Source organism: Zalophus californianus, chromosome X, assembly GCF_009762305.2.
Source record: "Zalophus californianus isolate mZalCal1 chromosome X, mZalCal1.pri.v2, whole genome shotgun sequence".
Taxonomy (NCBI): domain Eukaryota; kingdom Metazoa; phylum Chordata; class Mammalia; order Carnivora; family Otariidae; genus Zalophus; species Zalophus californianus.
In genome coordinates this window covers 665,200-683,668 of record NC_045612.1, presented here as the reverse complement: position 1 = coordinate 683,668, position 18,469 = coordinate 665,200, and the positions used below count along the sequence as shown (strand labels likewise).

The window sequence follows — 18,469 nt, the reverse complement described above, 5'->3', positions numbered from 1 at the left end:
AAAGGAAACCATGAAAATGACAGAGGATATCAGATAGAGAATATTGGTAAAGAGATAAATTATAAAAAGGAACCAAATAGGAATTCTGGAATGAGAAGTACAATAACTGAAGTGAAAAATTCACCATGGAGGTTCAACAGCAGATTTGAGAAGACAAAAGAAAGAATCAACTGATATTAGTGTCTGAGGAGCAGAAAGTAAAAAGAATGAAGAAAATTGAACAGAGCCTAAGAGACCCATGGGACACTTTGAAACATCAATATACTCAAAATAGGAGTCTCAGTACAAGAGGAGAGAGAGAAAGGAGCAGAAAGTATATATAAAGGAATAATGGTCAGAAAGTTCCCAAATTTGATGAAAGGCATGAAGCTACACATCGCAAGAATCTCAAAGAACTCCAAGCAGGATAAACTCAAGGAGATTGACATTGATACATATAATCAAAGTGTTGGAAGCAAAAGGCAAAGAGAGAATCTTGACAGCAGCAAGAGAGAAGTGATTCATTACACACAAGGGATTCTCAATAAGATTGAGAGGCAATTTATCATCAGAAACCAGGGAGGCTAGAAGTCAGTGGGATGAAATATTCTAAATGCTGATAGAAAAAAAAAAAGAACAGAACTACTAAGGAAGAAATCTGTATCTGGCAAAATGATCCTCTAAAAATGAAGGCGAAATTGACATTCTCAGGTAAACCAAAACTGAGAGTATTGTTACTAGTAGATCCACCAAACAGTAGCCAAGAATACATTTTTCTCAAGTGCACATGGGATGTTCTCCAGGATAAACCACATGTTAGTCCACAAAGCAAGTCTCAATAAATTTAAAAAGTTTGAAATCATGCAAAGCATCTTCTACAAATACAGAATGAGATCTGAAATCAGTTACAGAAGGAAATTTGGAAATTTCCCAGATATGTAGAAATTAAATAACACAGTCTTAACCAATGGGACAAAGAAAAAATTACAAAAGAAATTAGAAAATACTTTGAGACTGAAAATAAAATCACAATATACCAAAATTTATGGGATACAGAAAAAGCAGTACTCAGAAATTTATAGCTGTATATTAAAGAAGAAATCAGCCAGGGGCACCTGGCTGTCTCAGTTGGTAGAGCGTGTGACTCTTGATCTCGGGGTTGTAAGTTCCAGCCCCAGGTTGGTTGTAGAGATACTTAAAAAATAAAACAGGGGCGCCTGGGTGGCTCAGTCGGTTAAGCATCTGCCTTCGGCTCAGGTCATGATCTCAGGGTCTTGGGATCAAGCCCCACGTCTGGCTCTCAGCTCAGCGGGGAGTCTGCTTCTCCCTCTCCCTCTGCCTCTCCCTCTGCTTGTGCTCTCTCTCTCTCTCTCTCAGATGAATAAATAAAATCTTTAAAAAAACAAAATAAAAAAATAATAAAAAAGAAATATCTTAAGTCAATAACCTAACTTTACACTTTAAGGAACTGGAAAAAGTGTCAACAAAATACAAAGCAATCAGAAGGAAGGAAATCATAATTGTTAAAGTTGAAGACAAGATAGGGAATAGAAAAACAATGGATAAGGGGCACCTGGGTGGCTCAGTCAGTTAAGTGTCTTTGTTTGGCTCAGGTCATGGTCTCAGGGTCCTAGGATTGAGCCCCACATCAGGCTTCCTGCTCAGCCAGGAGTCAGCTTCTCCCTATCCCTCTGCCCCTACCCCTGCTTGTGCTCTCTCACTCTCTCTCAAATAAATCTTTTTTTTTTTTTAAGAAAAACAATAGATAGAATCAAATATACTAAAAGGTAGTTCTTTGAAAAGGCCAACAAAACTGACATATCTTTAGTTAGAATGACAAAGAAAAATGAGAGAAGACACAAGTAACTAAAATCTGAAATAAAAGTAGGGACACTGCTACTGACCCTCCAGAAATAAAAGGATTATAAGGTAAAACTGAACAATTGCATGCCAACACATTAGATAACCTAAATGAAATGGAAAAATTCCTAGAAATACACAAACTGCCAAAACTGGTTCAAAAAGAAAGAAAACTACAACAGACCTACAAAAAATAGATTGAATCTGTAGTCAAAAACCTCCTGACAAAGAAAATTCTAAAACCAGATGACTACACTGGTTAATTCTGCCACACACTAAAAGAAGAATTAACACTAATCCTTCTCAAATTCTTCCAAAAAATAGAGGAGGAAATACTTCTAACTCATTCTTTGAGTCCAACATTACCCTGTTACCAAAGCCAGACAAAAATATCACAAAAAAGAAAATTACTTTTATCTGTGAATACAGATAAAAATTTTCCGTAAAGTCCTAGCAAACTGAATCCTACAGCATATTAAAAGGATTATATGTCATGACCAACTGGGATTTATCCCAGACATATAAGCAAGTTTTAAGATAAAATCAATTAATATAATATGAAGGAAAAACCCCACATGATTATCTTAATTGATGCACAAAAAGTATTTGACAAATTCCAACACAGTTTCATGATAAAAACACTCAGAAAACTAGGAATTTGGAGGACATTCCTCAACATTTGTGGACATTTAAGAGAACCCACAGATAACATTTTACTCAGTGGTGAAAGAGTGAAAACTTGCTAAGATAAGGAACAAGACAAGGATGCCCACTTTCACCACTGCTATTCAACATTGTACTAGTAGTTCTAGCCAAGACAATTAGGCAAGAAAAGAAATAAAGCGCATCCAAGTTGGAAGGTAAGAAGTAAAACTATCTGTATTTGAAGATGACACTATCCCATCTATATAGAAAATCCCAAAGAAGTCCCCAAAAGCTATTAGAGCTAATAAATTCAGCAAAGCTGTAGTGTTTGGTCAATATACAAAAATCAGTTGTGTTTTACACACCAGCAAGGAACAATCCAAAAAGGAAATTAAGAAAATAGTTCCATTTACGGTAGCATCCATAATAATGAAGTATCCAGGAAAAAAATTTAACCAAGTATGGGAAAGACTTGTAAAGTTAAAAATAGAATATACTGCTGAAAGAAATTGAAGAACACCTAAATAAATCAGGAGACATCCATATTCATGGATCAGAAGATTCAAAATCGTTAAGATGGCAATACTTCTCAAAGAGATCTTCAGATTCAGTACAATCCCTATTAAAATTCTAATGGCCCTTTTTGGAGCACCTGGGTGGCTCAGTCGATTAAACATCTGCCTTTGGCTCAGGTTATGATCCCAGGGACCTGGGATTGAGCCCCACATTGGGCTCCTTGCTCAGCAAGGAGTCTGCTTCTCCCTCTCCTGCTCCCCCTGCTTGTGCTCTCTCTCTTTCTGTTTTACAACTAAATAAAATTAAAAAAAAAAAATTCTAATGGCCCTTTTTACAGAAATGGAAAAGATGATCCTAAAATTTATATGAAATTGCAAGGTGCCCTGGATAGCCAAAATAATATTGAAAAAGAACAAAGTTGGAGGAATCACACTTCCAGATTTCAAAACTTACTACAAAGCTTCAGCAACCAAAACAGTGTGGATCTGGTGTAAGTATAGACATATAAACCAGTGGAATGGAATTGAGAATCCAGATGTAAACCTGTATACCTGTGGCCAGTTGATTTTCAACAAGGGTACTATTGTTATTCAAAGAGGAAAGAATAGTCTGTTCAACAAGTGGTGCTGGGACAACTGGATATCCACATCTAGTATAAACAGAAATTAACTCAAAATAGATCAATGACCTAAATAGAAGAGCTGACACCAGAAAACACTTAGAAGGAAACATAGGGATAATCATGACATTGGATTTGTTTTAATTTTAATTAATTTATTTTTTAAGTAGGCTCCATGCCCAACACAGGGCTTGAACTCACGACCCTAAGATTAAGACCTGAGCTGAGATCCAGAAGTTGGATGCTTAACCGACTGAGCCACTCAGGCAGGCACCCCCTGACATTGGATTGTAGATGGAATCTTAGCTATGACACCAAAAGCATGAATAACAAAAGAACATAAAGTGGACTTTTAAAAAATTAAAAACTCTTGTGCCTCAAAAGACATTATCAAGAAAGTGAAAGGACAAGCTACAGAATAGAAAATATTTGCCAGTCATATATCTACTGTGGCTCTAGTATTCAGAATATATAAGGTACTCTTAAAATTCAACAGCAAAATGACAAAAGACTCAATTTAAAAATGGACAAGGAATTTGAATAGACCTTTCTAAAGAAGATGTACAAATGGTCAACAAGTACATGGAAAAATATTCAACATCAGTCATTTGGAAAATGCAAATCAAAGTTAAAATGAGATGCCACCTCACATTTGATAAGTTGAACATAATTTTTAAAATGGAAAATAGCAAGTTGACAAAGATGTGGAGAAATTGGAACTTTCAGACATTGCTGGTGGGAATATAAAATGGTGTGGTCACTGTGAAAAACAGTTTGGTGGTTCTTAAAAAGTATAAAATAGAATTATCTTATGATCTAGTAATTGTATTCCTAGGTACATATCCAGAAGAATTAAAAACATATACTCAAATACTTGTATGTGAATATTCATAGCAGCAGTAGTCACAGTAGCAAAAGATGGAAACAACCCAAATGTTCATCAACTGATGAACGGATAAGCTAAATATAGTATAGTTGATCCTTGAACAGCATGGGGGCTGGGGTGCCAACCCTCCATGCAGTAAAAAATACACATATAACTTTTGACCTCCCCAAAACTTAACTACTGATAGCCTACTGTTGACCAGAAACCTTACTGATAACATAAACAGTCAATTAACACATATTTTGTATATGTATTATATACTGTATTCTTCTAATAAAGTAAGCTATGGAAAAGAAAATGTTAATAAAATAATAAGAAAGAGAAAATACATTTATAATGCTTTTCTGTGTTTAAGAAAAAATCTATATGTAAGTGGACTCACACAGTTCAAACGCATATTAAGTATCAACTGTATATCCATTGAATGGAATATTACTCATTCATAGAAAAGGAATGAAATGTTGAAACCTGCTACAACATGGAGGAATCTTGAAAACATTATGCTAAGTGAAGGAAGCCAAACACAGAAGGTCACATATTGTATGATTTCATCATATAAAGTATTCAAAATAGCTAAATCCATAGAGACAGAAAGCAAATTGGTGGTTGGCAATGGGTTGAAGAGAGGGAAGAATGGGGAGTAGCTGCTTAATGAATATGGTGTTTCATTTTGGGGTGATAAACATGTTTTAGAACTAGTCAGGCGTTGGGGTCCCCTGACATTGTGAATGTACTAAGCCCTACTGAATCGTCCACTTTAAAATGGTTGATTTTATATGAATTGCATCTCAATTTTTAAAAATGGGCAAAGGACTTGAGTAGACATTTCTCCAAGGAATGTATATAAATGGCCAGTAAACACATACAAAGCTGTCCAACATCATTAGTCTTTAGGGAAATGCAAGTAAAAAATAATAATGATTACATACTACTTCCCACCTAGTAGGATAGCTATAATTTTTTTTAAAAGGAAAATAACATATTGCTGAGGCTGTGGAGACAGTGGAACCCTGACTCATTGCAGGTGGGAATATACATTGCTTCAGTTGCTGTGGAAAAGTCTGGTGATTCCTCAACAGTTTATATATAGAATTAACATATGACCTAGCAGTTCTACCCTTAGGTAAAACCAAAGACAATTGAAAACAAGTGTTCAAGGAAAAACTTGTACTTGAATGCTGATAGCAGCATTTTTTATAATAGCCAAAACATGGAAACAGCCCATATGTCCATCAACTGATAAGGATAAACAAAATGTAGTGTATCCATACAATGGGAATATTCAGTTATAAAAAGGAATGAAGTACTGATAAATGCTATAACATGGATGAGGCCTAGAATACATGCTAAATTAAAGAAGCCTGATACAGAAAGCCACATAATGGTATGAAATCCAGAATAGGCAAATCTGTAGAGACAAAAATTAGAGAAGAGAGGCAAATTGAGAGTACATTTGTGTGCTGTTTCAATAATTGAGACAGCATGGTACTGGTTAAGGGATAAACACCTAGATCAGTGGAACAGAATAGAGTTCAGAAATAGACCCACAAAAAGATGGCCAATTGATTTTAGACAAAACTGAAAAAGCTATACAGTGAAGGAAGGATAGCATTTTCAACAAATGGCATTAGACAATTAGACTACCATGTATAAAATAATGTCAATCTAAACCTTATATCAAACTTCATATAAAGAAAAGATCATAGGTCTGAATAGAAAACAAAACTATGAAAGATTTAGAGGAAAAGAGAGGAGAAAATCTGTGTGTTGGGTTTGCCAACAACTTACACATAGAACCAAAAGTATTTTCCATAGAAGAAAAATTTGATAAATGAGACTTTATCAAAATTAAAAACTTTGCTGGGCGCCTGGGTGGCTCAGTTGGTTGGGCGACTGCCTTCGGCTCAGGCCATGATCCTGGAGTCCTGGGAGCGAGTCCCGTATCGGGCTCCCTGCTCAGCAGGGAGTCTTCTTCTCCCTCTGACCCTCTTCCCTCTCGTGCTCTCTCTCTATTTCATTCTCTCTCTCAAATAAGTAAATAAAATCTTTAAAAAAATTAAAAACTTTGCTGAGTGAAACTTTTAAAAAAATTTGAGAGAGAACACGAGCCAGCATGGGGCGGGGGGAAGGGCAGAGGGAGAGGGAGAAGCAGACTCCCCACTGAGACGGGCTCGATCCCAGGACCCTGAGATCATGACCTGAGCTGAAGTCAGACACGCCGACTGAGCCACCCACACACCCCATGAAAGAAACTTTTAAGAGAATAAAAAGACTAGCTATAGAACGAGTGAAAATATTTGCAAATCACATATCGGACAATAGACTTGTATCAAGAATATATAAAGAACTCTTAAAACTCAACAAAAAAAACCAAACAACCCAATTAAGAAAAAGGCAAAAGACATGAACAGATACTTCAACGAGTATATAAGGATAGCAAATAAGCACATGAAAAGATGGTGAACATCACTAGCTATTAGGAAAATGAAAATGGAAACCATGATGAGATACTCCTACATACCTAGTAGAGTCACAAATATATACAGAACCAAGTGCTGGCAAGGATGCAGAACCAGAGCTCATAAAATGCTAGTGGAAATGCAGTGATATAGTCACTTTAGAAAACTTTGTGACTTAGCAGTCTTGTTATCTGCCATAGAGAAATGAACATAATTTCACAGACAACCCTGTATGCATATGTTTATAGCAGCTTTATCATAACTGCCATAAAATAGAAACAACCCAAATTCTTTCAGTAGGTGAGTAGATTACCAAACCGTAAGACAGTTTTTCAGTGTGGTTGATGGAAAATTCTGTATCCTTGTTAAAGTGGCTACTGGAGTCTATGTTAAAATTCTTTGAACTGTACTCCCTACACTTTTGACTGTATGACAAAAGTAAAAAAAAAAAAATAAGTTATAAGTCATTAGTACATGACTTTTGTGACAAATGATTTGAAAATCTGAAGGAAATGGGTGATTTCTTAGGAAAATATACCAAAGTTGATTAAAAAATAGAAAACCTATTTAGTGTAGTTATCAAAGCTGAGACTGAAAATGGTGATTAAGGATCTGTGATTGTAAAAGACATCATGTTTACATGGCTTCACAGCTGAATTCTAAGTAACCTTTGAAGGATAGGTGGTTCTAAATCAATTTACATGTTTTTCCAGACCATACAGAAAGGTTAAAATCTCCCCAATTTTTTTAAATAACTAGAATAATTTTAACACCAAAACCTGATTAGAGATATCACAGAAAAAGAGAACTATTGACTAATATCACTTGTAGATGTAAAAATTCAGAATAAAATATCAACAAATCAAATATAGCAGTGTAATTAGGGAATAATACACAATGAGTAAGTTCACTTTAATCCAGAAATACAAGGTTCCTTAAACTTCAGGATATCTAAATGTATTATAATTCATTACATCAATAGATTATAGGAGAAAAACCGTAGACATTGGAAAGACATTGACAAAAGTCATTGCTAATGGAAACTGTCGGGTACTTGATGTGCCTCCTCTCATTTAATTTTCCCCAAAGTCCTGTGCCCCCCTTTATTGATGAGGAAAGGAGCTCAGAGATTAAGAGACTGGCTCAAACCTGGCATACAGGGCCACTCTTAATGTCAGGCAATTATTAGTGAGAGTTGTTGGGGTTTTTACCTGCTGATGTGCATGATTTCTTTATATGTTCTGGGAATTTCATCCTTTGTCAAGTATGTTGCAAATATTTTGCAACTTTATTGTGCCATTTGTTAGACAAAAACTTTGAAATGAATGTATTTACTGTTATCATTTATGTCATTTGTCTTCTTAAAATACCTTTCTTTTCCTGAAGACCATAAATATAGCCCAAAGTATTTTCTTTTATCATTTTGGTTTTTACATTTACAACCTTACTTCACCTGGAACTTAACTGAGTTAACCCCTTGTGGTCACATCACTAGTTGTCCTCACATACCACTGATTTGTGAAACAGGCAGTGGCTGAGAGCATGGGACCTTGAGCCAGCCAACCTGGTTTGAGTCCTGAAGGCACCTTTAACTGGGTGTGTGACTTTGGGAAAATAACTCAAGGTCTCTCTGCCTCAGTTTCCTTATATGTTAAGTGGAGATATTAATTCACTGTTCCCCTTGTAGTGTTATTGTGAGAGGAGTGTGAAGGAATGACAGCATATGGGATGGGGATGGGGGAGAGTGGGAGCCACTGTGGCTTAAAAGTCCCATGTCCAAAATTAGGGACCACTCCATCTTGTCCCTGTACATAGTCTGGATCCCAGCCAGGGACAGGGCCCAAGAACAAAAAGTATATGCACTTCAACCTAGTCTGTGACTCCTACTAGGTGTTTATGTGCACTTGCAGCCCTCCTAATGCAGAGGCAGGATACCACCCAGAGCATTTTATCAGAAGCCAGGCCCACTTGGTGGGTTACACAGCTGATGGTCTACACTTATCAGGTTTCTGGGAAGCTAATCTAAGGTCATTTTGTCACCTTGAAGGAGAAAGGGTTTTGGTAATCCTACTTTCATATTACTATTTCCAGAAGAAGGAGGAGACAATATATGGCAGCAAAAACAACAAATATACACTATAGTATTTCTCATTAGATTCATACTTTTCGTTGCTTTCCTAAATAGGATTTTTTCCCTTTTTCTATTATAAATTCTGGATGGTTATTCTTGCCATATAGGTGCTATGTATTTTTCTAGGTAGATGATCATAATCTGCAAACAATCAGGAGTATTCTTATTTCATTGATATGGACTTACACATAAAAGTTGAATAGCAGAGTTGAGTGGCAAACATCACTGTCTTTCTGAATCTAATGGGGATACTTCTGATGTGCTATCAAGTATGGGTGTTATGATTTTGTGGTAGACATCGTCTATTCCTTCATTAACTTAAGGAAGTTTCTTTCTAGTTTACTGAGAATTTTTAATCATGAATGTCTCTAGTTTTATCATATGCCTGCTTGTCATTTCCTGAATTGGCAATGTGGCTGTTTTCCCTTTTCATTAGCTAAGGTAATGATTTACATTGAAAACTCTTTAAACTGAACTGTTGTTGCATTCCTGAGATAAACCCTACTTTCCCATGATGTATTGTTCTTTTAATACAAAGTAAATTCTATTTGCTAATATTTGGCTTAAGATGTTACATCTGTGTCCATAAGTGACATTAGCCTAAAGTGTTCTTGACTTTGGACTTCTCCTGATTGGTTTTGGTTTCAGGATTATTTTATTAAGTTATAAAATGAATTGGATTTTTTTCTCTTTTCTGGAAAGACAATATAGCATAATAAATAAGAACGTAGCTCTGTAGCCAGATGCTTTTGTTGGAATCCTGATTTTCCACAATCTTGACTTCTAACACCATAGGTCACTTTCTCCTGTTTTTCAACCATATATAAATGGAATCATACAATATGTACTTTTTTGTGTCTAGTTTCTTTCAATCAGTATTATGTTTGAGAGATTCATCCATGTTGTTACATGAAGCAGTAGTTTAGTAATTCTTGTTGCACTGTTAAATATTCCATTGTATGAGCATACCACAGTTTATTCATTCTGTTGAGAGAGTGTTCCAGTTTTTAAAAGCCTCTTATAAATTGTCCTGCTGTGAATATTCTTGTTGTTGTGAACATATGTACATTTGTTGGGTATTTCTGTTGGGTACCTACCTAGGAGTAGAATATATAAGTATATGTGTATATATGTTCAGCGTTAATAGATAATGCCAACAGTTTTCCAAAGTGTCTGTACCAGTTTTCACCCCTAACAGCATTATTGGAGAGTTGCTTCTTCCACATCCTTGCCAATACTTGGTACTATCTGCTTGTTCATTTTTGCCATTCTGGTGAGTGTGTAGTAGTATTGTATTGTGGCTTTACTTTGCATTTTGTTGATCACTAATAAAGTTGAAAATCTCTCCATACATTTTTTTTAGGTCTAGCCTTTTATTCTTATATGAATAGCATCTGTCTTATACATGGATATAGCCCTATGTTCATAGCCCCAAAATTAAAGTCAAATAATCAGAATATTTTTATTTAGGTTCATAATATGTGTATAACAATTTACTAGGTTGTATTACTTAAAATTACTGAGATAATAAATAATGAGAACTAAGCAAAAACTCCAAAAATAGTACCTTAAGCAAAGTTAAATTCTCCATCACATAAAGGAAGTAAATAGGTAGACAGTAAATGGCTGTTATTAAAGGAAATAGGCATCTTCTATCTTGTTACTCCATTTTACAAGGTCTCCAAATAGCCCAAGATGTATGGTAAACTTTCAGACTTACCATGATATTCTAAACAGCAAATGGAAGGAAGTTTTTAAAAAAGATCCCCCTCTTTTTAAGGAATCTTCCAGGTAGTACATATAACTTTTTCATAAATATCTTATTAGCTAGCAAGTATACAGTAACAATTGCTACAAGAGATGCTAAGAAATATTTTAGCTTAAAGTCAATGCACCCAGCTAAAAATTAGGGCTTTTGTTTACTACGAAAGATACTTAGGGGATATTTGGAGCAGTTTCTTTTATAGGATGTATTGGAGAGAAATCAAGAAGTAAAAGCTGCAGTCCCTACTCTTAACATAGATTCTCAAATGTATTGAGTAGTAAAGACTGTAATGCAGCATTGTGATAGGAAATTCAAGGGGCCTAAGAATCCATAAAGGAAAAGGGCAACCTGGACAGAAACAGAGAAAATATAAGATAGGAACAGAATAAACATTGAATAAATGAATGACTAAATAATGGAAAGACTAAATGAGCATTCTAGTCATTTTTTTTTCCAATTGAGAACAGCTTAAAGTTACACAATAATGCAAGGGAGTCACTTTAACATTTAATTGCTTATAATGATGGGTTTCACTTTGGGGGCTTAGTGCAAATGTGTGTGTGTGTGTGTGTATTGCAAATATATAGATAGTGCATATATGTGTGTGTGTGTGTATATGCCATATATATATGTATATTATATATGTATATATATATATACACACACGTATACCTTGCATTAATAAACATCCTTTTTGAAGCTTATACTCCTATCTTTCTCAAAAGGAATAACAGTGGGATGTCCTCAGTTATCTTAGGGATGTTGTAAGCCATTAGTTAAGAAAAAAATGTCCTGGGGTGCCTGAGTGGCTCAGTCGTTAAGCGTCTGCCTTCAGCTCAGGTCATGGTCCCAGGGTCCTGGGATCGAGCCCCACATCGGGCTCCCTGCTCCGCGGGAAGCCTGCTTCTCCCTCTCCCACTCCCCCTGCTTGTGTTCCCTCTCTCACTGTTTCTCTCTCTGTCAAAGAAATAAATAAAATCTTTAAAAAAAAATGTCCTGATTGCACCAGATCCTCCCGTCCCTAAATGGAACATTCCTAAAGCTTATAGGTATTACATATCTAGAGATAAAGCCAACCTCACACCATGCAGAAACAATGAGAAAATAACTTTAAAAATAACACTCATTCATCTTTGTGATATATCCATGAGGGAAGTAACTACTGGCATAAACTTTAAATTACATGAAGGGTGACATCTGTAAGATGACAGACTAGGAGAAAAACCTCAGGACCAGATGGTTTCACAGGTAAATTCTACCAAACATTCAAAGAGGAATTAATACCAATCTTTCTTAAACCCTTTTTTTAAGATTTTAGTTATTTATTTGACAGAGAGAGTCACAGTGAGAGAGGGAACACAAGCAGGGGGAGTGGGAGAGGGAGAAGCAGGCCTCCTGCCCAATGCGGGGCTCGATCCCAGGACCCTGGGATCACGACCTGAGCCGAAGGCAGACGCCTAACGACTGAGCCACCCAGGCACCCCTTTCTTAAACCCTTTTAAAACAGAAGAGTGAACACTTCCAAACTCATTTTATGAGACCAGCATTTCCCTGATACCAAAGCCACATAAAGCTACCACAAGAAAAGAGTACTACAAGCAAATATCCCTAATGAACAGGGATGCAAAAATCTTTAATAAAATACCAGCAAACTGAATTCAACAGCACGTTAAAAAGATTATACACCATTAACAAGTATACAAATGTGATTATTCCTGGGATATAAGTTGTTTCAACATATGCAAATAAATCAATTTGATACACCATATTAACAGAATGAGAGGTAAAAACCACATGATCACCTCAGTTGATGCAGAAAAACCATAAAATGCAGGAAAAGTATAAAAATTCAACAACATAGGTATAGAAGGAACTTACCTCAGTACAATAAAGGCCACACATGAAAAACCCACAGCTAATATTATAATCAATGGGGGAAAGAACTGAAAGCTTTCCTTCTAAGATCCAGTACAAGGCAAAGATACCCACTCTTGCCACTTCTATTCAACAGAGTACTGGAAGTCTTAGAGCAATCATACAAGAAAAAGAAGTAAAAGGCCTCTATATCAGAAGTAAAATTTATCTCAGATCTGATAACAGATCGCATATATAGAAAACCCTAAAGACTCAACAACAAAAATCTTAGAACTAATAAATTCAGTAAAGTTGCAGAATACAAAACAAATATATAAAAATCAGGTGAGTTTCTATGCACAAACAACAAACTACCCAAATAGGGAATACAATCCCATTCACAGTACTTAGTGATAAGTATAAAATACTTAGGGATGAGCTTAACCGAAGTCAGAGACTTGTACCCTGAAAATTATAAAATATTGATGAAGGAAATTAAGGAAGACACAGAATGGAAAGAAATGCCCTGTTCATGGATTGGAAGAATTAATATTATTAAATGTCCATACTACTGACAGTGATCTAAAGAGTCAGTGCATTCTCTATTAAAATCCTAATGGTGTTTGGGTGCCTGGGTAGCTCAGTTGGTTGGGCGACTGCCTTCGGCTCAGGTCATGATCCTGGAGTCCCGGGATCGAGTCCCGCATCGGGCTCCCTGCTCAGCAGGGAGTCTGCTTCTCCCTCTGACCCTACCCCCCCTCATGTGCTCTCTCTCTCTCTCATTCTCTCTCTCAAATAAATAAATAAAATCTTAAAAAAAAATCCTAATGGCGTTTTATTTTTTTTTCCAAGATTTTATTTATTTGACAGAAACACAGGGAACACAAGGGCATTTTAAAAAAACTTATTTATTTGAGAGAGAGAGGAAAGGGGCAGAGGGAGAAGGAGACAAGCATATTCCCCACTGAGCAGGGAGTCTAATGTGGGTCTCGATCCCAGGACCGTGAGATCATGACCTGAGCCAAAATCAAGAGCTAGATGCTTAACCAACTGAGCCACCCCATTGCCCCCCCAATGGCATTTTTTACATAAATAGAAGAAACAATCCTAAAATTCATATGGACTCACAAAAGACCCCAAATAGCTAAAGCAATCTTGAGCAAGAACGAAGATGGAGGCATCACACTGACTGGTTTCTAAATACTATTATTACAAAGCTACTGTAATCAAAAAGTATGATACTGGCATAAAAATTGACATCTAGACCAATGGAACAGAATTGAAGGCCCAGAAATAAAACCACGTATCTCTGGTTGACTGATCTTCAACAAGAGTTCCAAGAATCCACAATAAAATGAATACATGATTTTGGAAAACCTGGATATCCACATGTACAAAAATGAAATTAGGCCCTTTACTCACACCATATACAAAAATCAACTCAAAATGGATTCAAGACTGAAATGTAAGACCTAAAACCATAAAACTAGTAGAGTAAAATGTAGGAAAAAGGCTTTTTGAAGAACTTGGCAATGATTTTTTTGGATATGGCAACAAAAGCAAAAATAGGCAAGTGGGGTTGCATCAAGCTGAAAGTTTCTTGTCAAAGGATACAAAGTTTCAGTTATGCAAGATAGGAATAAATAAATAAGTTTTGCTTCTGACTTTATTGGGTTACAAATGATTTAGAACCTACATATAAATCAGGTATAGGGCTAGAATGTCATCACACATACAATAAAGGAGAGACCCATGAACAATGAAAATTATGGCACCCATTGAGTGTTCTGGGTTTTTTTTTTTAACCATCTTAATCTTCAAGACCTTATTTTAGCTGCACAGTGCTATTTTCCTGCTTGTTCATTTTTTAAACAGCTTTGTTAAGGCATAATTGATATGCAAAGAACTACACTATTTAATATATATAATTTGATGAGTTTGGACTATGTAAATAGACGTGATACCATCTTCAAAATCAAGGTAATAGACATTTCCAGTACCTCCAAAGTTTCCTTGTGTCCTTTGCAGGATTTTTTTTGATTCATTTTATTTTGTTTTTTGTGGTAAGAAGAGAACATGAGATCTGCCCTCTTAAGAAATTTTGAAAGGCACTATATCTTACTGTTAACTATAGGCACCATGTTGTACAGCAGATCTTTAGAATTTATTGATGTAGCATAACTGAAGCTTTATGCCCATTGAATAACAACCCCCTTTACACCTACCCCCATCCCCGGGCAACCACTACTGTATTCTCTGCTTCTATGAGTTTGACTATTTTAGATGCCTCATATAAGTGGAATCATGCAGAATTTGTCAGTTATGGTTATTTATAGTTTCCTAGAAAATTATCCATTTCATCTGTTTTCCATTCTCTGGACTTGAGGATATATGTATTTAACATTTAAAAAAATTTTTTTTAAAAATCTGTTTCATTTTCTTTGTAGCATTTATCACTAAAGGAAGTTAGTTATTCTTTTATTATTTACAGTCTCTTTCCTCCCATTAGATTGTTGTTTCCATGATTGTGGGGACCTTGTCTGTCTTGTTGACTAGCACCTAGAGCAAGGTCTGTCACATGGCAGCCATTCCTTAAATATTTCTTGAGTGGATGATTGTATGATCTGTTTCTTTAAGTATGTCCCCTTTTCCATTGCTAATGCTGTTTACTTGTGTTTTCTCTTTTTTCTTGATTCTGTTGCCAAAGGCTTATCTATTTTGTTGGTTTTTTCAAAGGACCAGCTTTAAGTTCTCCAGATCAATTCAGTTTCTTAGCTTTTTAAAAAAATTCTGCTTTTTTCTATATTAATTTCTTCTTTCTGTTTTCTGTATGTTTTATTGTTGCTGTGTTGTTCTCATTGTTGTCTTCATTCTAAATTCTTGAGATAAGGGGCACCTGGGTGGCTCAGTCGTTAAGCGTTTACGTTTGGCTCAGGTCATGATCTCGGGGTCCTGGGATCAAGTCCCGTGTCGGGCTCCCTGCTCAGTGGGAAGCCTGCTTCTCCCTCTGCCTGCTGCTCCCCCAGCTGTGCGCTCTCGCACTCTTGCTCTCTCAGGTAAATAAATAAAATCTTTAAAAAGATAAATTCTTGAGGTGAAAACTAAGTTTATTTTCTGTCTTCCTTGTTTTCTGATAAATACTTTTAATGCTATAAATTTTCCTCCTCACTTTTGCTTCATTCCATAGGTTCCAATGGCTTTTTTTTTAAACTTCTGATTTATGTTTTCAGCTTTTATTTCCTCTTCAACCAAAGATTTATTTAGAAGTGCATTTAAAAATTTCCAGATGTGTAGATCTGGGAGGGGGTGGACTTTATTTATTTATTTATTTATTTATTTATTTATTTATTTATTTTGCTGTTACATTAATTTTTAAATTTTTTTTAAAGGCAGTGAGAGTGTGGGGCAGGGAGGGGCAGAGAGAGAGGGAGAGAGAGAATCTTAGGCAGGCTCCATGCCCAGCACAGAGTGTGCTGCAGGGCTTGATCTCACGATCTGAGATCATGACCTGAGCTGAAATCAAGAGTCGGATGCTTAACTGACTGAGCCACCCAGGTGCCCCATAATTTTCAACACATTATGGTAACTGTGGCCTAGGTGATATCGGCTTTATGGAAATTGTTGGATATTTCCTTTGTTACTTAGAAAAGAGGTCCACAGACTACACCTTGTAGGCCACAAGGGCCTGGTGCCTATTTTAGAAATCAAGTTTTATTGGAACACAGCTGTACTCATTTGTTTACCAGTTACAACAGCACGACTGAGTGGTTGTGACAGAGACCCTGTGGCCCATGCAGCTTAAGACATTTAGTGTCTGGACTTTTCACAAAAAGTTTGCTGACCCCTGACTTAAAACATGGTCAGTTTTTGTGACTTTTTCATATGCATCAAAAAATATGTATATTGTCTCTAGGGTACAAGTCTCTTATATCCTTATTAGAATAAGCTTGTTAAGTTGGGTTATAGTGATCCTTATGTCCTTCCTCATAGTTTGTGGTTTTGATTATACATATCTGAGAGAGATGTATGTAAACCTCCCATCCACTTCTATATTTTAGTCAGGGTTAGGTTTATATATTTTGAAGCTGCATTGTTGTTGCATAAAGAGTTTATTAAGGTTCATAACTATTACACTGTCCTGTTGTGTTTTCCTTAATAAAATATGAAATAGTCTTCTTTGCCTACTTACACATTTATGTATGTATGTCTTAAAGTATTTCTACAGAATATTATTGTTCCTGTCAGGTTTAGGTTGAACTACATATATTAGGAAAACTAAATAAGTAACAGTTTAAACAAGAAAGATTATTTCTTTCTTGGGTAGAAGTCTGGAGATAGGTATTCCAGGGCTCTGTGATGTCATCAGGGACCCAGGCTCCTATCTTCTGCTTCACCATCTTGGTATATGGTTTTCATCCTAAGGTCCCCTCATGGTCCACGAGACTTCTGGAGTTCCAGCCAGCACATCTCCATTGAGGGCCAGAAGGAAGAGGAAAGGTAGGAGGGCAAAGCTAGTTGGTTGAGCTCAGCCAACTTCTGATAAATGACCTCAGAAATCCCAGAAAACAATTCCATTTCCATCTCACTGGCAGAACTTAGTGAAGTAGCCACACCTAAGCAGAGAGGCCTGTCAGGTAGTTACCAAGGAGGAAGGTGAGACTGGACACTGCCTCTTGCATGTTGCTGTTTTTGTTAGTAGGCTTTTCCTTTTATAACTTTTTCTATTCCTTCATTGTCAACCTTCCTCAGTTATTTTGTTTCAGGTATGTCCCTTGTAAATAGAATATAGCAAGATCTTGAGTTATTTGCTTTTAAACAATCAGAACATCTGTTTTAATAGGTGAGTGTCATGCATTCATTTTATTATCATTGCTGCAGTATTCCTGCAATTGTCTTTTTTGCCTTCTGTTTGCCATGCTTTCTATTTAATTCTTTTTACTTTCCCTGCCATTTGTTACACTGAATTTTCTTTTTTTTTCTGTTTTAGAGGTTGTATGTACTGTTTTGATTCTTTTAGTTATTACTCCTAGTGTTTTTTAGCATTGTTTTAAAATAATTTCAAATTTACAGAAAAGCTGCCAAGAATAGTACAAAGGATTCCTGTGTGTCCTTTACCGAGATTCCTCAAATGTCAACAGTTTATCAAATTTCCATTATCATTTTTTTCTTTATACCTATGAATAGTGTTTCCTGAACCATTTGAGAATACGTTACACACATAATGCCCCTTGCATGGACATTTCCTATAGAACAGGTCCATTCTCTTACATAATAACAATAAAAGAGTCAATTTCAGCACATTAAAATTCATACAGTACTATTACCTAGTCGATAGATAGTGTTCAAATTTCACCAGTTTTCTTAGTAACACTGCTTGTAGTGGGAAACAACACTTTATTTTGGTCCTGGATGCAGGTTCACACATTGCATGTCATTATCATGACTCCGTGGTCTCCTTTGATCTTCTGTGAACGTAGGATTTTTAAAGACTGTAGGCCAGTTATTTTGGAAAATGTCCCTCATTTTGGATCTGTTTACATTTTTCATGATGAGATGCAGATTACGCACTTTTGGCAAAACTACCACAAAAGTCATGTTGCGTTCTTCTCAGTGATTTGTATCAGGAGGCACATGGTATCAATTTGTCCCGTTACTGGTGGTTTCAACTTTGGATGCTTAAGGTAGTGTCTTTGAAGTTTTCCACTGTAAAGTTACTCTTCCCTTTGAAATGAATAAGTATATTGTGGGGAGTTTT

General features: G+C 36.1%; 1 protein-coding gene across 3 annotated transcripts in view; it reads left to right on the top strand.

Annotated features, from left to right (window-relative positions):
* The window catches only part of BRCC3 (BRCA1/BRCA2-containing complex subunit 3), a 59,442-nt gene that overhangs the window by 24,308 nt on the left and 16,665 nt on the right, over positions 1–18,469 (top strand). For 2 of the 3 annotated variants that reach the window (XM_027608325.1, XM_027608326.1), the window contains exon 8: positions 17,137–17,211. The exons of the other annotated variant lie outside the window; for it this stretch is intronic. In XM_027608325.1, the coding sequence (XP_027464126.1) occupies positions 17,137–17,211 (75 nt within the window). The remainder of the gene's footprint in view (positions 1–17,136; positions 17,212–18,469) is intronic. 3 annotated transcript variants of the gene reach the window in all.